General features: G+C 36.7%; 1 protein-coding gene across 1 annotated transcript in view; it reads right to left on the bottom strand.

Annotated features, from left to right (window-relative positions):
* Positions 1 to 21,714, bottom strand: part of LOC121381599 (atrial natriuretic peptide receptor 1-like) — a 68,351-nt gene extending 46,637 nt beyond the window's left edge. Inside the window, exon 1 of the mRNA XM_041510935.1 lies at positions 21,524 to 21,714. Coding sequence (XP_041366869.1) covers positions 21,524 to 21,714 — 191 coding nt within the window. The remainder of the gene's footprint in view (positions 1 to 21,523) is intronic.
* Positions 21,715 to 22,874: the final 1,160 nt, after the last annotated feature.

The following is a 22,874-nucleotide window of genomic DNA, read 5'->3' as shown; positions in this document are numbered from 1 at the left end:
ATATTTCGAGTATTCTACCCTCAAAATTAGTTACAATCTATGTAAAAACGCCCATTGATTCGTTTGCAACCCTATATAGTTGTTTGGTAGTAATGCTAATAGGAATAAATGTTATCCAGATTCGGGCATTTTCATGTTTTAAATCACATAGCCCTCGGGCAATACGCAGGAAATTACGGTAATTCGGGCAAAAGCCAGCCTGCCTCCTCCCATAAAAATGGGAACCCGCACACACACGAACAAACAAAGCATATGCCCCTGTCACCGTTTGTAGTATACTAGTTTCATTTTGACACAAGATGTCTTACTCTTGTGTATGAAGCCTTTGTACAGATCTTTATTACAAACATTTTGAAGTGTTTGAAAGATCAACATAATCTTCATGATGAGCTGACACCTATTGTAAATGAACAGAAGGTATGTACCGAGTAATACAAATAGTACTGGTTTTTGTAAACCTGCAAAGGTTTATTACAAGTCTTGCCAATTTTTTTATTTAGTATCATTCTGCTCTTTAAGTGCAGGGTACAAAGCAATCAATTTATTCATAAGAACTTTCCTTGGAAATAAATAATAATAGTAGTCATGGCATAGATCAACCCTATTAAGAATTGCAATGTGTAGGTGCTTATATCATTAAACATTCCTTACTGATTCCATAGACTAGCGAAGATGCATGACGTTTCTAATGAACGTTTTTCTTCTCACAATAAAAAGTACATAGTTTAGTGCACTTCCATCGGGCTTATTTTGGCATATACATCTAGTGCCACATCCACTTAGACTCATGTAACAGCACTGCAGTATTTGATGGCCACAGGTTTGGTACTGCATATAGGAACTCAGGACTGGCTCAAGACCATCCCCACCCCTCTGGAGTAGATACAAATTATTCATTCTGTGTACTGGTGAACAATATTCCAGCTTGATAGGCGCTAAGTGCTGTAGTAAAGATCCCAAGTGGATGGAATGGTTTCTATTGTTGTTCCATTCTGACAGTACAACAAATTCCTTGCTACGTCAACATGTTCCAGGTCACTGGTCTTATACAAACTTACGGTGAAGCGTTGTAGTGTGGATCATTTGGATATATTTGGTGTAAGGCAAAGACACAGATGTTAGGGAAACGCATTTGTTCCATCAGGGTAGCAGTTCCGTGAACCCCGTGCGGTCCTTTAACCGTTTTTCAAAGAAAGCAGAGGAAGTATTACATCCTGATAAGCTATGGGAAAGAAGCAGGGGCAGGTATTTCTCTTTAACCAGGACGTCATATACTGGGGTGTACCGTTGACGTGATGATATATAAAGTATTTACCTGTACCACTCGCAACCCATATTCTCACATTTGTTTTATCCAAGGTAAACAAATGATGGAACTTGCCGATTGGGACGTCATATACATGTGTGTCAACAGTGTGCACAAGAGTTGCCAAAGCCGTTCATAATAATGTCCTACACATGAATTAAACGTGTGGTGTCTGATTCCCCATAGTCACATGGTGGCATTGAATGAACATTTGCTAAACAAATAACTGTGGCACAAAACGTAATGGTTATTTCCTTGTCTTCATGGCAGTCTACGGTGGCAATCTTGGTGGTGTGGATACAAAACGTTCCTCTTTGTTGGATGGATCACTAAACTGTCTAGTTTCACAGAACCTGGTATTTACATGTAACCTAACACTTCATGAGTATGCTGGCCACGTCTTTTTACTTTTTGTTTTGACATAAACATAATTATATGGATTATAATAAGATGAATGGTGAAACCACAGTACTTCAATTTCGGTATGGGATCACTGACACGACCGTGTCCCATGTTCTCTGTCAGATGAGCTATCTCGGTATGACCCTACAAGGATCCTACAGTGTTTGTCGAGTAATAATTCCCCATATGGGGTCAAACATTCGTGAGAAACTCATAATTGCACCGATGCTGATCTCCTTGTGTTGGTATAGATCACATACATCATGGACAGACAATCAAAGCATCCACATGAGATAAGCAAAGAAAAGGTATTCAAAGAAGCAGGCATCCTGGCTAAAGTAAAATTTCTGGCCCTGCTTCTCATCAAAAAATCTTCAGAGGATGTTACAACACTTTGCTTTCCTCGGGAAAATGTAGATAGATAGTCTGGCGTGCATAGAACTGCTATCCTTATGCGACAGGTGTATTTAATAACATAGCGCCCAACCTTTACACTAAAGCAGATACAGATCTTGTATAATACGTTCTGCCCGACTGCAGGAATCAAAACAGGTTGTCTACCAAGCTGAAATATGGCTCACCAGTGAACAGAGTTAACCAAATATACCCACTCTAGAGGGGTGGGATGGACTTCTGATAACGACAGCCTTTCCACCTATAGCCTCCAAGGCCTGTAGTGAGTTAACCGAGTTTCGTCCCATTACGTCTACGTCTCGATTGCAATTGGTCTAACAGATAAAATAATAGCATTACCTGCGAAATAATGGACAATTCGGATACAATCTTTACTTAAGACGTTTGGGTACTTAATAAATATATTTGCTTTAAAATCACACGACCAAACGTCTATTCGTGTGGGTCTGTAATAATAGTAAAATAAGTTAAGTGTTTAAATATGTTAACTAATATATTAAATGCTGTCTCTAATTTGTTTTTCATTTGTTTTGCATTTGTTTCAAAATGTTTTGTGACTGATTAATAATGTTTAGCGAGGTATATTCCGGTACTATATTAATTCATATTAATATTAAACTCGGATAACATTGATACTAACCGGCCTCGGTGGCGTCGTGGCAGGCCATCGGTCTACAGGCTGGTAGGTACTGGGTTCGGATCCCAGTCGAGGCATGGGATTTTTAATCCAGATACCGACTCCAAACCCTGAGTGAGTGCTCCGCAAGGCTCAATGGGTAGGTGTAAACCACTTGCACCGACCAGTGATCCATAACTGGTTCAACAAAGGCCATGGTTTATGCTATCCTGCCTGTGGGAAGCGCAAATAAAAGATCCCTTGCTGCCAATCGGAAGAGTAGCCCATGTAGTGGCGACAGCGGGTTTCCTCTCAAAATCTGAGTGGTCCTTAACCATATGTCTGACGCCATATAACCGTAAAAATAAAATGAGTTGAGTGCGTCGTTAAATAAAACACTTCTTTCTTTCTTTCCATTGATACTAATCACACAGTGTCATTCAAACTTTCAAACTATTCCTCAAATATTATTAACTAAAATGTGCATGAAAATGTGGTATTTTCTAATAGTTTATAAAATGTTATTGTGACAATTTTCTTGTTAGTCTGTTAATGAAATGTGGACTGGTCCAAATGTTGGCAACAGTTAGATGATTAAAGTTCACTAGTTCTATAATTTATTTTATTGTTCTACCCAATGGCATTTTAACCAAATGGAAGTGAACCGTTAAGTGTAGTTCCAAGTCTTAGGGGAATACGGCAATAGATGTGCTGTACCGCTGTGTGCTGAACTGTATCTGTTACTGTTAGAATTATAAAGTAAAGTAAGTTTGTTTTATTTAACGACGCCACTGGAGCACATTGATTTTTTGTATCTTATCATCGGCTATTGGACGTCAAACATATGGTCATTCTGACACTGTTTTTAGAGGAAACCCGCTGTCGCCACATAGGCTACTCTTTTTTACGACAGGCAACAAGGGATCTTTTATGTGCGCTTCCCACAGGCAGGATAGCACACACCATGGCCTTTGTTGAACCAGTTATGGATCACTGGTCGGTGCAAGTGGTTTACACCTACCCATTGAGCCTTGCGGAGCACTCACTCAGGGTTTGGAGTCGGTATCTGGATTAAAAATCCCATGCCTCGACTGGGATCCGAACCCAGTACCTACCAGCCTGTAGACCGATGGCCTGCCACGACGCCACCGAGGCCGGTCAAATGTTAGAATTATAGTTGCAATAAAATTTCCATACCTGTGCAGTGGCGTATGAAATTAGCAAAGCATTTTCAATAATATATACCTCTAATTCTTAATTGTCTTAATCTATACAGTGAGTACAATATATTATCTATTTTTAAGTCATTTCTAATAAATTAATTGATAGCATATCAAAAACGGTAGCCTATGAGAGCCGACAGCGGGTTTCCTCTCTAATTATCTTTGCGGTCCTTAAACTATATTTCCGACGCCATGATGTTTTGTACGTCGTTAAATAAAATATTTATTTTTTCCTTGTACATTTTCTTCTTAAAGTCTGTCTAAGACACAACGATAATAAAGCGAGAAGCTGATAATGCACAATAGACGTTTGTTTTCCTCAATGATATTTCTCTATATTTCTTTTCTTTTGTAAAAGTCAAGCTAGTAAAATTTGTAATTATATAACTGCATTCCTTGCCCTAAAACATGTTAGACTAGACCAAAACATTGCGATCCTAGGTGGTATGGCTGCTGAGATATTGGTACTAACAGGTTTTATATGGCGGCCATCTTAAAAATCCAATTTAGCTATATCAAGTATTATAAAGTTTCCACAATGATCAAGTTGCATTTTATGTATTTCATATTAAAAATTATTATTAAATAAAATAGCTACACCTTTGGAACTTCCTAAATACGAACTAAATACACATTGAATATATGGCTTTAATTCAGAAATATATATATATATATATATATATATATATATATATATATATATATATATATATATATATATATATATATATATATATATATATTTACAAAACAATTGAACGCATCTCCTTTTTTCTCTGTTTTCTCAAATGTTGACACTTAAATGCTATTATATGTAGTGACGTCATTACTAGGTTTATATAACTAATCATTATATTTTCTATGATAACATACTTGACTGACAAACAAGACATTATCTGACATGGTGATCTTGTAGACAATGTCAGTTTTCAACGAACAGCTTGGTATCACTAGTAATAGTTTGGTAACAGAGACGAAGAAGCATAAAATATGTCGGAATTATAAAATCTTTCATATCCAATAGCCGTTGATTAATAAATACATGTGTTCTAGTTGTGTCGTTATACAGAACAAACTAACACATCTTTTGGTGAGAACATCAATGTTATTTTTGATAACACATACATGTTAATACATATATGTGCTGTAACATTTTAAAGACATACGATTGGCTGTTCCTAGATGATGACGAGATAACAAATGCCATGCCATCCAATTGAAAAAGGCACGATCGAAGCGATCACTATTTGACGTAAAGATAATCTGAAATTGACTTGCCTATGACGCACAAGTTAACTTGAAATTGACTTCAATATGACGCACAAGTTAACTAGAAGCGCTAGGGCCACATATAGGTTTTAGTTAGAAAAGGTCTTTAAATTTATTTTAAATCTGTTTTGTATTCTTCAGAATATGTAAGTTCTAGAACACTAGATCCGTGGTCGTTAGATGCCATTTATCTTACAACTCGTTTAAAATATATCCAACCCGCTTTCGCTCATTAGATACATTCTAAAACAACTTGTTTCAAGATAAATGGTTACGAACGTCCACATATGTAGTATTCTCTGTATATCTTTAAGGTTGGACGATCCACTTGAGATGCAATATATCAGTTGATCGACCAATTGGGCATCTACAATGCTATATAACTGACTTATTAAAGGTCCTGATAACGTATGTCCTGTATCTGGAATTATACATTCGAAATTATCAATGCTGTTAATTAGTGTAGCCTATGTGGCGACACAAATTTCATCTCTGAAACTCACAAAGACGCCTAATCCAACTATGATATCTAACTGTATGGCGTATGTTATTTGTATGAATATGTATGTAATATTTATTATGCTATTTAGTCAGAGATACAATGACTGTGACATTATTGGTCTACAATATTAAAACAAGAATGCGTTACTTCCACTTAGGTTACGTGTTCGATTTACCTATGGGAGTAGGGCTGTATCTGGCATACAATAATTAGGGGAAAGGGAATAGTAAAGGCAGGGCTGAGCAATATAATGTTTTCTCTTACAAGAAACGTGTTGCACTTGTAAACTAATAGAAACTATTGTCTTTTCTGTGGGTAACTTTGACGCTACCTGCCTCACTGGCAGATAGTAGTCACGGGCAGGATATGTTTCATTTTATTTATCAGTCGTAGAGAACTAAGTTACAACAGAAAATAACCACATGGGAGTAGCCATTAGTGCAAACAAACGACATTTTAGCGGCTTCGATGGTTTAAGGGGTTACGCCATCTGACATCAGGCTGGTAGGTATTGGGTTCGCACACCGGTACCGGCTCCCACACAGAGCAGATTTAACGACTCAATGGGTAGGACACTACAGCGGCTTCACTATCGCTCACCAACCACAGTGGTGTCCTGGACACACAGCGCAAGTAGCTTGGCATGTGCTCAATACATCGTGCTTGCACCTTAATTGGAAATAAGCACGAACATAAATATAAAGAAACAAATATACCTATGCGGTAGCTCTATTGCTAAGCCAACTTTCACTTTCACGAAAGACAAATTGAACCCTATATTGAACTGCAAATTGTGAAAATGTTTTCCACATCAGTGGTTAACAATTGTCTTGGTACCGGCCTCGGTGGCGTCGTGGTTAGGCCATCGGTCTACAGGCTGGTAGGTACTGGGTTCGGATCCCAGTCGAGGCATGGGATTTTTAATCCAGATACCGACTTCAAACCCTGAGTGAGTGCTGCGCAAGGCTCAATGGGTAGGTGTAAACACTTGCATCGACCAGTGATCCATAACTGGTTCAACAAAGGCCATGGTTTGTGCTATCCTGCCTGTGTGAAACGCAAATAAAAAATCCCTTGCTGCTAATCGAAAAGAGTAGCCCATGTAGTGGCGACAGCGGGTTTCCTATCAAAATCTATGTGGTCCGTAACCATATGTCTGACGCCATATAACCGTAAATAAAATGTGTTGAGTGCGTCGTTAAATAAAACATTTCTTTCTGTCTTTCTTTCAACTGTCTTGGCAGACAATGCCACTCCAGACAATACCACTCGCGTGTTAGCCGTCTTCAGTCTGTGTGTACGTTTCTGGGATCACGTGGTTCCGTCGTCTATTTAATCTACACTTGCCTGTCAATCGTCAACAGTGTTAGAGTGAGTGTGGAAGATGGTCGTAAACACCTCTTAACACTGTTGAAAGCAACCATTGGACACTAGTTTGCAAACAAAATGTGATAAGTGTATAGCATGAACTGTCACAAGAGACTAAAATCTGAGTCGTTAAAGTTACAAGAAATGGGATACGGATATTATGTTGGCAGAAAGAGTAGGCTGAAAACTGGTGGGACGGATTGGGTGGGGATGGTTGGGTGTGGTGGTGGTTCCCACGCCTACTGCTCTGAGTATCTATTATGTTGTAAACAATGCTATTACGACAAAGTAATTAATAACGTAAGGGCCAGCTAGTTTTAGAAAAGTAAACAAAACACAAACGGCACACCGGGACAGTTACACGTCGGCGATTATTACCATTAGGTACCATACAGTGTATATTAAGTTTAATAATTGTATTATCCGAACCTCTAGAAAACATATATTAATTTAACTCATAATATATTATACTAACGATAGTCAAACATGCGTGGGTAATAGTCACCTAATCACATAATAACTAGCTGAATTTAACGCGATTTTTTAGGATTTTTTTCTTTTTAAGTTAATACTCAACAATAATTCTAGTGAGCCAATACTCGATAATCAAATGGCAAGGCTTCCCAAACGTGGCTTCGTTTTATTTATTTATTCTTTTCCCGAAATGCGAATGGTGTTATTTTGCAAATCCCTGTATATTAAAGATAAAGTTTCTTTTGTCTTAACAATAACGCAGGGGCGGGACGTTGCCCAGTGGTACAGCGCTCGCTCGATGCGCGGTCGGCCTAGGTTGGATCCCCGTCGGTGGGCCCAATGGGTTATTTCTCTTTCCAACAGTGCACCACGACTGGCATATCAAATGCCGTGGTATGTACTACCCTGTCTGTGGGATGGTGCATATAAAAAGATCCCTTGCTGCTAATCGAAAAGAGTAGCCCATGAAGTGGCGACAGCGGGTTTCCTCTCTCAATATCAGTGCGGTACTTAACCATATGTTTGACGCCATATAACCGTAAATAAAATGTGTTTAGTGCGCCGTTAAATAAAACATTTCTTTCTTTTAACAATAACGCCTGAGTACATTGATTTTATTAATGGTCGGCCATTATACGTTAATCATTTAGTAAATCTATGTTTACTGTATTCAACAATTCTCAAAAATGTCTGTTATACTAATTCGTTGTTAATAATTATTGACGACAATCTTACATTCAGAAACCTATTGGCCTGAAATACAAACATAATTTGAGTAAACATAGATTATCTTCCCATAATCTCTTTATAGAAATGGGCAGATACCACAATATTGACAGGAATAAAACAATTATAGTCGGTGCAATATGAATATAGTAGAAGACGAATATCACTTTGTTCTAATGAATGAATGAATGAATGTTTAACGACACCCCAGCACGAAAAATACATCGGCTATTGGGTGTCAAACTATGGTAATAGAAAACAAAGTGATGATCAACATCAATATAAAAATTCAACAGGTAAATAAAAACACAGTGTAAAGGACTGTGTAAAAAAATACAAATATCACAGATAGATATAATTAAAATTCAGAATAAAATTCAGTATCACGTAAAAATTGTAAAATAATTTGTGGATGGTATCGAAATGATTCCATCACATTTCTTTGTCCACTTTGTTCTAGTGGGTCCTTCCTACAGTACCATAATGGCATAAGAGATAAATATATGAAAGTTTATTATTATAAAAAAAACATCAACATTTAAAGGCGCAGATCTAGTTTCAACTTGTGAAAATGGACTCTAAGTTTAGTCAATCTACAAACCTGTAACACATTTGGATAAAGTTACAACAAAGTGAAAGAAGACTCCGTGACGTTAAAACCGGAAAATATCTTTAAAAAATAAAGTAGAACTCTAATCAATAACCGCTACTTCTCAGACGCACGTGCGGTTTTAAAAATATGAAAAATGCATTTTGTGATATTAGAAACAACAGGATAACCAGAAACTCTTCGGTTCTATGGAAATGGATAATCTAAACAATACAATATAAGTAACGTTTGAAAGAAAGAAGTGTTTTATTTAATGACGCACTCAACACATTTTATTTACGGTTATATGGCGTCAGACATATGGTTCAGGACCACACAAATTTTGAGAGGAAACCCGCTGTCACCACTACATGGGCTACTCTTCCGATAGGCAGCAAGGGATCTTTTATTTGCGCTTCCCACAGGCAGGATAGCACAAACCATGGCCTTTGTTGAACCAGTTACGGATCACTGGTCGGTGCAAGTGGTTTACACCTACCCATTGAGCCTTGCGGAGCACTCACTCAGGGTTTGGAGTCGGTATCTGGATTAAAAATCCCATGCCTCGACTGGGATCCGAACCCAGTACCTACCAGCCTGTAGACCAATGGCCTGCCACGACGCCACCAAGGCCGGTAAGTAACGTTTGAGTTCAGCGTTATATCTAGTCCATCCAAAGTCACTTAGCTCAATCTTTGCTGGTCCGATTAACAATTCAGTTATTGTTGTAAATATCAACACCTCATTAACTAACTATCGTTGTAAATATCAACACCTCATTAACTAACTATCGTTGTAAATATGAACACCTCATTAATTAACAATTAATGCAAGCTTCGCGCCAAAATCAACACTGTTCGCTGTGACGTCGTTTAAGTTTACGTTTGACGTAATTCACGTGCTGACCCAATTCGAAGAAAAATAAGGTGTATTACGGCTCGATATTTGCGTGCTTCCACATAACGGCTTCTTTGCAGTTAGTTTGTAATAAATAAAATACTATACTCGCTTGACCGCCATTACCAAAAACTGTTCACTCGTTATATAAAAATGGCATGACAGGCAAGCCCGTTTAGTATTCTATATGTATATTATTGCTATGCATATATTACTCATTTATCATTGACTTTGATCGATTTTACCCTGTTGCTACTTACCATTCCCCGCAATGTGCACATTATAGTATTAGTCCCCTACCGGTCCAACAGGAGGGCTATAGATTTCATATCCGTCCTTCTGTCTGTCCGTCTGTTTGTCCCACATGTGTTTTCCGGATGTTTTTTGCAGAAGGCTTTGGGGTAGTGAGCTGAAATTGAGCTGATGTATAGCTTTACCATATACTGTTACAGATCAAGTTTGACTTTCATGACGATTTACCCATTTTTGACGGAGTTATGACCCTTGAACTTAGGCAATGTCAAACTTGGTTTACAAAACGCCTTTTTGGGAAGGCCTTGAGATACTGAACTGACATTTTGTATTAGCTTTATCATGTACTGTTACAGATGAAGATTAACCTTCATGGCAAACTTTTGTTTTGCAATACCTGAACATACTGAGGTGAAATATTGTATATAGTTTATCAGGTACTGTTACTGATCAAGTTTAGCTTTCATGGTGATTTACCACTTTTTACAGATGTCTGGCCATTGAATTTAGGAGATAAGAAAAAATGTTGGGTCAGGTAGGAGACGGGTATTGCTTTAACAGTACTCTTAAAATGCTTGTTTTATTTATAAATATGTATGTATTCCTACACAATGTATATTTTGGCAAAATAAAATGTATTATAATTAAATGTTACTAAATATATAGATATAAGTAGATAGCTGGATATACTTGAAGACATGTTGACAGTCCACGGCCTTTTTTAAATATTTTTATTCACAATATTAACATAATACATATATAAAATTATACATAAATAAAAACAAAAAAGCCAGCGTTAACATTTCCACCGCAGGGACATCCACAATAAATGTGTACTATCAAACACTCGGTTTGAGTAAAACTATTCCGTTTATCGACACCACTAAAGCATATTCCTTTACCAACCTCGGTGGATTAGTGGTTAAGTAATCGGACATACGACTGGTAGGTACTAGGATCGCATCCCTGATACCGGCTCCCACTAAAAGCGAGTTTAACGAGTCAATGGGGAGGTGTATGACCACTACACCGACGTCCCTCTTACTACCCATAGTGTTTGAACCTACAAACGTTAACCTTTCACAAGTCGAATGGTCATTTGACAAAATAGTGGTTGTTTAGACGAATCTCTAGAGCCTTGTCTATAGTAGTGCAGCCACTCCCGAATAGATCCTTTACTGGATATTACATCCCTCTTTCACCGCCCAAAAGAGGACAGCCACTCCCAGGCTAGTTTACCAAATCAAAGCTAGCACCGGAAACAGCTTATTGAAATAGGTACACATGTGATGACATACACTTATGAATTACTCTCATGACTGAATAAATAGTATCAAACAACAACATATAGTACACGTATTAAGTTATTATCTTTTGGCAGAAACAGTTTAAAATGCTTCCTTGCTAAAGACAATCCCATAACATTTACTAACGATAATGTTTTGACTTCCGAATCACCATTAATCTTTCTACTGAAAGACATTCAACGTATTTTGTGTCATGGATTGTGGGATATTGTAGGTATACGCCGCTGGTTTAATTAACGTCTATACTAATTCCATCTATTCTGATTAAAAAGAAGCATTGTAAAGATAAAAGCAAACACGTTCTATTTCGATAAAGTTCAATTTCCGCACGAAAAGAGGCCTACATGTTGTTTTCAAAACATAACGACAGCATGTGCACATGAACAACTGCCAAATATATGTGGTATTATTGGGAGATGGGCATAGTCAATTGTTCTGTTCTAAAATATTGATCATATGGAGTCAGCGTAACTTAATTTTTAAAATTATATTCGGTGGGTTTATTTTAATATTTTATAACGAGAATAACTAGTTAATGACGAAGAGTATCAGTTTATCTTGGGAAGGTAAATAAATGTATTTTACAGACACATTTAGTAGGACATTATGATGGCCGTCACATGAATAAAATCATTCATTTGATTTAGGAAATCGTACAACCTAACTGAACTAAGCAGAAAATAAAATAACTAGTTAATAGTTTTATCCTGTTCAGACCGATTGTGGGAATTTCAATACCACTCGATTGAATGACCAAACATTAATTTTAAATTAGTTTACATTTCCATTGATTTACTACTGGTTTGATGCATTTCAAGATGACTAGAAGTACTAAACATATTCACAGTGCAACTGTTCTTTGGTAATAGTTCTGACTTACTTTTATGTCTAGTAGCCATTTAGTAGATGTCCTTTGGTGAATATTTGTTTTACTTGTAAAGAATAGCCACCCACAATGATAACCACGTTTTGCGGGTTCTTAGAGTAGCTGGTACATAGTTTCGAGTGTATAATATTGTAGATGCCTTTTGTCACGTGTCAAACAGCAGACGTCATCCACGAAGTTACCTTATTCCAGTCTTCACATGACAGCACGTTTACCTGATTGATATAATTTGGACTAGCTGACTGACTCATGTTTAATAGTGCCAACATATCTAGCCTGGTCTAGTTACTGCACACGAGTTCATTTAATTGTTCTTTGCTCTTTTCGCCACCATGAAAAATACCACCTTGAAACTCCAATATAGGTTCCGGTATGATGCAATAAAATATTGTATTTCCATTTTCATGTATACTGGATCCAATTTAAAACAATAATGTTTTTTCTCTGTTTTTATAAATGTTTTTTTTTTGTGTGTGGTTTTTTTTTTGGTTTCAAAATCAAATACAGCAACAACAAAACTAAAATGTACACTAAAAGAGATAGAGTAAAGATACAAAGATAGAAACATATACTGAAGATATAACAACACACTCTTCTTTTTAATATTTACCTTCCGATATTTTTTTCTGTTGCACCAAACCCGTTTATTATATTGTGTATTGAGGGTACATTTTGATATACATGCCTTACTTTTAAAATGGCGGGCTATTCGAAAAGTAATGTCAAAAAGTGGAATCGTACTCAACATATACTACACGAACTAAAGACGAGGTCATTTGACGCACCATTTTCTTTTCTCAAAGCCCATAGCCTTTTTGTTGCAGGATAAGATACATTCCTTTAGTTCTAGTTTTACTTTTAAAGCTCGTCTATAGGTGAAATGGTCCCATATTGAATAGTTCATAGGGTTGCAGGCGGGGGCATAAAAATATAATTTCGAAACATGGGGAACACAAATTACATGAAGAAATAAAGAAGTGAGTTTTTTTTATGGTGCGATAACCGGCCATCGTTGGGTAGTACGAACGATAAATGTAGAATAGCTTGTCGTTGGTATAGCTTGTCGTTGGTATAGCCTTTGTGACATTACCAGTTGCACCACGCGGCAAAATAACTGAAATGGTTTGACTGAATTTGCTTTGTGTATGACACATTTATCACCGATTAGATGAGCATTAAATATCGACACTCGTGTTTTACGTTTTGGTATAACACGCAAAATAATAATTAGCATCAAACGAAAAAAGGCGATCGCAATGTGTCAGAACACCGGGCAACGACAGGGAGCATGCCATTTCTAGTTTGATTACTAAAAGCTATGATTATCCCCAAGCAGGACCAGTCTGTCAGTTCAAGACGTCACTTTAACAAGGGGTTGAGATTTTACAAGTGTCTTCAAAATTACAGCTGGTGGCATAAGTTAATGCGATATGACATCCGTGCTCAAAGTGATGCGATGCCACAGTGGATCACTTTCGTCGTGAGTGCAGTCTTTTTAATGCATAATTTTCTATCAGTATTGGAATATTAAATCAGTTAAGTACGGAAGCGTGAAACTACAACTACACACGCTTTTAAATTCCATTACGTGCACCCTGATCCTTAGGCAAATGTCTAAAATAATCGGGATAATACCCTGCATATAGAATTTGTGCGATTGTCGTAAGTCTTTCATCGAACAGTATTCCCGTTGGCAGAGTTCTCGCTTTGCTCGAATTCTTGGTGGACGGGATTTAGCTCACTGCTAAAGTGCTCAGCTGTCATTCGATGGGTCATGGGATTGATCACGCATTGTGGATGCGGATTTTGTCTGCCCCAATTAGTTCTCAGAATTGCACATTAAAAGCTGTGGTATGTATTGGCCTTTATATATATATATATATAAAAGTCCTTGACTATTTTTAGCTAGGAGTAGCCTATATGGCAGATGCGGGTTCTCCTCTCGACAAAATGTCTAATTAAGCATATGCTAAATAATAAGGAAATCCTCCAACGACCGTCATAGAATTATTTCAAATCAACTGCCGACCAGTCTTGCAAATGGCATACAAAAGTACAATTATAAATCAGTGCACGTAAAGACCGAACGCAATTACCTGGACTAACAGTTGCTGAAACATGGAAATGAGTGCGTCTAACATTTCACAGCCATTGCCGCTCGTACGCTTGGGACTTGTTTTGACATTTTAATTATTCTTTGGACAGGAAATAACCTACTCGTTTAGTAACGCTAGAACTATGCTGTTCGAATCTCATAAAATACAAAAAATCAAATTTGACGTAATTGTGAGAACATTTCTGTTTTCAGGTCGCGATATGCTACCATATAAATGACACTTTAAACAGTGGGTTTTCACGCACATTTCCATTTCACCAATTTTACGAATGCGATGTCTGAATACAAGACAAGCTAGGAAACTGGCCTAAAATACATGAGAAAAAAGCAAACGACTTGTCGCATGCGTGGGTAAATACTAGACTTCATCATTATGTATTGTTTTTACACAAACATGATACACAACAACTTGACAAGTAGATCATTTCAAGATAATCAATCGTGGTGCAGGTGAATGCTTATGAATACAACAAAGAAGATTATTTTCTCCACTTTCCGTACTCTACGTACAAGCACTTCATGGATTTATTGTCATTACGTCCATTAAAAATGCATCATAAAAATGCGCCACCTGTGTCCATACAGCGTAATTTTAAATGTATCAGTATGTATAGCTAATCCAAATTGATTGCATCTATACTGCTTCGATAAGGTTAAATTAAAATACAAGTACTTTTCATTATTTACTAGACATTTATACTGGCTGTAATAATAGCATGAAGCAGAGTATTTATAGCAGTTGCTTATCAATCGTGTTGTAACTGTCACAAAGTACCTGCTTACGCAGTCAAGTAAACAAAGCAGTATTACCTACTTCCCGATTTATCCATGGAAACAAAACCAAGGTTACATGAAATTTGTTTGACATGTGTAGCCCAGTTAATGTTCACTGTATCATCTATAGATCTTAGCATGGCATAACTTTGACGAGGTAATCTAACATTTGGATACGGTAGGACAAATATATGATAATTTTAGTGTTAAATACCAGGTAATGTTTTTGCCAATGTCTCAGTCTTAAGCAAAAGTTTACATAATTAATCTGTACAGTTTCAATAACACCGAATTTGTTACCCACAGCATGAATTATGGGTTATCATGACATCAGCTATTTTAAAGCTGTCTGGGGAATGTTAGCTTTATACATGAACCATTTTAATACAATGCAACAGCACAGCAAAGCGCAACATACTACAATACAAATACAGAACTTCACATACGTTGTTTTCGCTTTCCATTTATTGCACGAGTTTATTTTGCGCAAGCGGTCGAGTGGTATGTTCTTTCGCAAAATAAACGAGTGCAATAAATAGGAAGCGAAAAGAACGTATGCGAGGTTCTGTATTTATTAGATACCTTCTTTTATGTTTTTCAAAAACGGTTTTTAATTTAACGTCATAACAACACTTTGTTAAATCTATGATCAAAACTCTGCGGCAGCCTTGTGTAATGTTTCAAATACGATATGACGTCATTTGTAAATCATATATGACGTAAGTAAATAAAAGGCACTAACTGCAGTAAAACAAACAGAAGCGAATTCCCCCATTTAAAAGTTCCGGTCCAAATTGCACATATGTGCGATACATGATACATTTATTACACGGTTTCAAAATAGTAAGATTGAATAGGTATGCAATAAAATACAATACAATACAATGATATTCCAACTTGTGTTTGTTACACAAGCTACAATAAAGATTATTTTGTAAGGTTAACCACGTGTCGTAGTCAAATTCTGTGCTCGAATATGTCTGTCAACATGACAGACATACCTTTACCCTAATAACTACTAGACTTGATAAACACAAATGCGTCAATTTAAACAGGGTATAATTGCGGCCTGAACATGATATCGAGTGATATCGATGCATAATAGTCATACATAATTTCTCCGATTTAATGTGAATTGTTTATAAAACTAACATACTAATAAAAATGCTTTTCTCTAACTGACGAAATGGGCCTCCAGAGACTTTTCTCCGATTTAATATGAACTGTTTATAAAACTAACATACTAATAACCATTGATTTTCTTTAACTGAGGAAATGGGCCTCCAGAGACTTTCGTCAAAGATATACCAGGAATAGATGATATACCGGCAGTGAATGTGATATGGCGATATTCTATTCGTATTATGTAGTTCGGGTGTCTAGACTATCTTTTGATAATCTAATATCTGTTCCTAAATAGAGAATTGATCCTCAACAAATTATCAATTTTCCCATTGACGTTACAGGAACCATTCGTTTATATTTTATGAACAATAGTATTAATATTTGCAAAGCAGTTTGTTCACCATTACATAACAAATCATAGAGATTTAAATATTAATGTATTGCATTATCATGATATTGGAATGAAAATGATTTTTCATAGAACAACAGTAAGTGTTGTCATCAGTTTACAGTAGTGTTCAGTCGTGTCAGTTATGGTCATACTCGGATCTCCCACACACTCTAAAACCGATCCTAACCAATCAATGGTGTCATCGGAGTGACAATCATGATTAACGCGACACCTCTGATGTGAGAGGTTAATGTTCTTGGCTTTAAATCAGGTGACAGTATTGCAAAATAGTATGTAGAAATGTAAGTACGAAAGTTGGTGAAAATGTTAATTCCAAGACCAACAATAGCAACAAACAAAACTACAACTGGCATGCTGGTCAATATCCTATCAGAATAATATAAAAATGCCAACAACAATAATAACAACAACAACTACTACTACAGAAAATAGAAATGTGAGTATGAGATTAGGAGGGAATGTTAATTCAAGAAGAAGAAGAAGTACAACAACAACAACATGCATATGAAACTGGCATGCTAACCAGAATCCCATCAAGGCAAATACCAAAATGGACTTTGCAGTCATTATTATGTTTGCATACATTTTGCTAAAATATATTCAACGTCCAAGGATATATATTTCTTCCCTGAAATAAGGGTTATACTGTCTGCATTCTCACTCCTATGAACGCATGCACGCACGCACGGAATGAAGCAAGCCAGTAATTGAACTGATATCCACACAACTTGTACAAATAGAATACAGTATATAAACTTTAATAGAGATTATTATACCAGCTTGTGCGTCGTACTGATTTTATGAAACGAGTTTCAGGATCCTTGTATTGCCTGAGCTAGTTTCATAAAATCAGTACGATTCACAAGCAAGTGTAATAATTTCTATATTATCCGCATTATCCATAATAATATGTTTTATTATCCACATAGTTCAAGATATTCAGGGAAATATAACCAGTATGACCCACGTGTGCCATAATGATTTCACGTGCACAACGAATGACGTCATTTTGTGAAGCTTCCTCAGTGTAAACGCTTATAAAAATGAAAAAAAAGAAGAAAAAAAAGTTTTGTTTAACGACGCACTCAACACATTTTATTTACGGTTATATGGCGTCAGACATATGGTTAAGGACCACACAGATTTTGAGAGGAAACCCGCTGTCGCCACTACATGGGCTACTCTTTCCGATTGGCAGCAAGGAATCTTTTATTTGCACTTCCCACAGGCAGGATAGCACAAACCATGGCCTTTGTTGAACCAGTTATGGATCACTGGTCGGTGTAAGTGGTTTACACCTACCCCTTGAGCCTTGCGGAGCACTCACTCAGGGTTTGGAGTCGGTATCTGGATTAAAAATCCCATGCCTCGACTGGGATCCGAACGCAGTACCTACCAGCCTGTAGACCGATGGCCTAACCACGACGCCACCGAGGCCGGTGTACAAATAGAACCCTAACAATAACATCACGACATTACAGATAATTAACCAATATAAACCATGGTAATTTGTTTCCAGTACGTCATTTATCAATAAATAAAGAACACATGCAGAAAAGATACACCAAGACATGTTAAGACAGAACAGCAATACTCACCTAGCTGATGGATGATCAATCAATAACTGTGAAACATCAAGAGACCAATTATTGTAAAGATTACAGCCTCCCTATTACATTAAAAAATATATTACTTTTTATCGAGCACTCTCACATATCGGTGTAAAGCACTGTGTTGCCGTCGTCCTCGCTGTACTGTTGTAGGCGGTTTATGTATCATCTTTATCGAGACATCTGCAAAGTAATTGTCAGCTAACCGACCCGTCGATTGGCTGAGGATAAAAACGCGTAACGATGACGATGGTTGCAGAAGATATAAGTAGACGATTCTATTGAAGTAAAAAGAAAATATTACCGATAACATTCCTCCATATGATCCTCGCTTTTACTTTCGATTTCCGTTCGGGTACTGATTTTACCACCAAATTGTCAACATTAAAAGACAAATGGCAAATGGTTGAATGAATGAAAACATGATGGAATAAATTAATGGATTGATAAATGAACACCTGGATGGACGAGAGAATACATGCTCGAAAAACAAAACAAACAAGAAATGCATTGGCAATTTATGCTGAAGTAAATGAAAGAACGAACAATGGTTGAACAACTGAAGAAATTAATGAGCAACCAACGAAGAATTTATTTTTAGAAAGACGAGTAATTTATATGGTGTGGTGAAAAATATAATTGGGAAAAAATTCAATACTGACATTTAAACACAATTATTTAATAATTATAATATATTTAACAATTTCACACTATACAAAAACGTATCAATTGCCAAAATCATAAATACTAGACTCATATGATGGCACTAGGTAAACCCATCGAAATAATCAATTAAAACTGTTAACTTTTTGTACCATGAAATTGTACATTACTTACAATTCCTTGCATAGCGTAACGACGTTTGGTAAATTTAATGAGTTCGTGATGAACCTCGTGCTTGTATTATTGTATGTGGTACTATATGTCTCGGACTATATGTAAATAGATATGAGCTACCAACACATTTAAATATCATTAGCAAACGGAAACTTCTGATATATTCAATCTTTGAATGTGATTTATATAGCTGTTTTTCTGAAGTTGTCCTTGTATATAGACTGTGAATCCAAACACGAGTTTGAACTTCATTAAATGAATGTCTACGAAGTGTGTCAGCAGGTAGGAGGTCTTATTGTATGTTAATATGTATGACGTGGTCAATCACCACGTTTTATATTTTACACTAATTAAGCTGTCCTAGTAATTAATGGTTTTAATTTGATATTTACATGTATTTTTTTTTTCTTGTCAACAGTCTTGTTTCGTATAAAATACCTTGTACTGAACTTGATTGTTAAAGGGACATTCCTGAGTTTCCTGCAATTTTAAAGATGTTATCGATTAACAGAGACTTTTTTAACGATTGTAATTACACATTAACTATATTTTTCTGCATAAAATATTAGTAGCTGTATATTAAACGTGTTTCTGATCGTTCTAATATTTGTACTAGGTTAAATTTCATTACGAAATTATTTGAAGACAAAATCCAGTTTGGGCTTCTTACAAATATTAAGATCAAACGAGAAACACATTGAATATATAGACACTAATATTCTAAACAAGAAAATATATTTAATATGTAAGTTTAATCGTAGAACTATTTTATTAGTAGGAAACATCTTACAATGCAGTAAACTCAGGAATGTCCCTTTAATATGTTTTAGCAGTTGTGAAAGTAACTATTAGGCACGGTAAAACAGTTACTTTAGCTTTTCACTGTTAAATGTCTACCTACATAAAACCATATTGACAAATACAACAATTCGTGTTCATCCCGGTGTTTGTATATCAGTTCTAAATACGTGTGATGCGATAGAGAAAATGTATATCCCTTGGGAACCAGGGTCAGTGACTTAAAATAATTAGGTTTTATTATCAGTATTGGATCGATTTGGTCCCTAAAATATCCGTGTGCTGTGGTCTGATAGATAATCGTAACCTAACCCCATAAGACATCTTTCAAACTTCCGACTCTCCATTTGTATTAAAAGGCAAATGCATTTTGTCGAAGTTTGGCCATCGAAAGCAGAACAGATGTCTTGCTGTCCAAATTGGATTCCCTATGACTGTGGATTGTATTAATTATATTTGTGCGTGTTTAATGTCAGAGATTGTATTTTCAGTCTCTTTCTGGTTGATTTAATGTTTGTAGTAAGTCACATATTTTCATTTCATTTGTAATTTGTTTTTAAATTGGGGGGGGGGGGGGGGGGGGGGGGTACCTATGAAATTATTTGGAGGGAAAATCAAATTTGGTCTTCTAGAAACAATATTTTAACTAGGGACATATTCATTAAACAAATATTGATGTTCTAATCAAGATACGTTTTACTGTTAATAAAAGTTTAATATTTAAAAAGTGTGTTAGGTGGAAACAATGATAGCAACCGTAGTACGTGATTAGGGCCGTATCTCGGCACAATGCAGAGTCGAATGGGGATTTGACAAAACAGTGGTTGATTCCATGAATCTGTATCTAGTGCCTCGTCGATAAATAACACAGCCATTACCGAGGAGATCTATCCTGGAGATTCCATCACTCTGCCACTACCACGAACAAAGACTGCCACTCCCAGATTATTTTACTAAATCAAATCTAGCACTGGACAGAGTTAATTGGAGTAAGTACAATTGAAATGACATGCACCTAAATCACTGTCATAACAGAGTTGATACCAGATGCTTGTGAAAGGTGAGCATATCCTGCCCCACTGGTGGCACCCGTCATTATTGTACAGCTGTCAAGTCCGTCACTTCATCTAAAACGATAAAAATATAATAAATGTGGAAGAACTTCACCAAAGAGATGACAATGTTAGCACAAGTGCAAAATACAGGATCAGCCATCGTTTTGGTCAGTGATGCATCGTCAGAGGTGGATTATTTGTGGGGAGGGGGGGTCCCAAATTGCAGAACGTACATGTAAAATTCCCTTATACGGATGCTGAAATGAGAAACACAAAAGAAGATTTCTTTAAATTGACAAATTTCCCCAACGTTTTAGGGGCCTTACATGGAACTCTCATCCCAGTGCAAGGTCCTTCACGTGACGAACACTTTTCTTTCAGCCACAAAGGATACCATGCTATCAACGTTCAGTGCATAGTGTCAGCTAATGGTGTTTTCTTGGACATCGTGGCAAAATGGCCTGGTGCAACACATGATGCATTGATATGGAGAAATAGTGGAATTGCGGAATTGTTTGAGAATGGTGAAGTTGATGGCGGTATGTTAGTAGGGGATTCAGGATACCCTATTAGATCATGGTTGATGATTCCGATCTTGCAGCCGGCATCACAACAAGAAAGAGCATACAACAGAGCCCATAAAAACACTAGAAGCTCCTGCGAGAGGGCATTTGGTGTGTGGAAATCAAGATGGCGCTGCCTACATGAGTCGTGAAGATGCATGATGTGTATTCCAGAGCGATGTGTCCTTGTCATCGTTGCAACTGCTGTTCTTGAGATCATTTGCAAAGATATGTTGATCCCAGATCCCCCAAATAATGCGTGGTCGGTCTGGTATCGATCTCCGTCGGTGGGCCAATTGGGCTATTTCTCGTTCCAGCCAATGCACCACGACTGGTATATGTGGTATGCACTACCCTGTCTGTGGGATGGTGCATATAAAAGATCCACTGCTGCTAATCGAAAAGCGTAGCCCATAAAGTGGCGACAGCGGGTTTCCTCTCTTAATACCTGTGTTGTCCTTAACCATATGTTTGACGCCATATAACCGTAAATAAAATGTGTTGAGTGCGTCGTTAAATAAAACATTTCTTTCTTTCTTATATATAAGTACGCAATATGACTTTTATCATGTTTAACCTAGCCACTAAAAGCGGCCTAGAAGTACGATAAAAACTGAATAATATATAATATAATAGGTCATATAAAATTTAATTTCTGAGATAAGTTTGGCATCTATTTCGCACCTCTGTACCAAACGACACAGGGATTTCCCATGTTACGACATGCTTCCAACGACAGTATAACGATACTGTAACTGCACGTTTGACTAACTGTCGCTCAACGTATCGTTGTGGTGTCGTTATTGTACTTTTGCGACGTCGCTAGGGCATAACGACCGACAGCTTCGGGAACATGGCCCCAGAGTCGTTTTGAATCTCGAGGTAGGAAACTGTTTTAATACCTTCAGGTGTTTCGTTTATTTCTAACTCGTGTGGGTAAATCAATGGCAAGTAATATGTAATGCTGCTATTACTGAATGCTATAAGATCATCATTATAGCCGAAAATAAAGGTAAGAGTTTTAGCCAGATTCCTTGTTTTAATTTATCCAGATTCATGTGCATACATAAAGAGAGTAATGGAGCACAGTTTTTGCCTATGGGAATTCATAATTCCTGTCTATATGTCATATCCCCAAATGTGATATATATGTTGCCAATGAAACATATTTATTATTTTTTGCTTTGAAACATAAAGTGTATACCTTCAGCTATATGCCTATAAAAATAACAACCAAATAATTCCATTTACTAGTAGAAAAACTATTTTATGGGAAATCTGATTGTCCGTCACACACATACATTATTGACGTCACTATTTTATGCGTACACATTCATCACACTAGGTTTACCC

This window comes from Gigantopelta aegis, chromosome 9, assembly GCF_016097555.1.
Source record: "Gigantopelta aegis isolate Gae_Host chromosome 9, Gae_host_genome, whole genome shotgun sequence".
NCBI lineage: Eukaryota > Metazoa > Mollusca > Gastropoda > Neomphalida > Peltospiridae > Gigantopelta > Gigantopelta aegis.
Note: the sequence above shows the minus strand (reverse complement) of the source record. Positions and strands in the feature narration are given on the sequence as shown.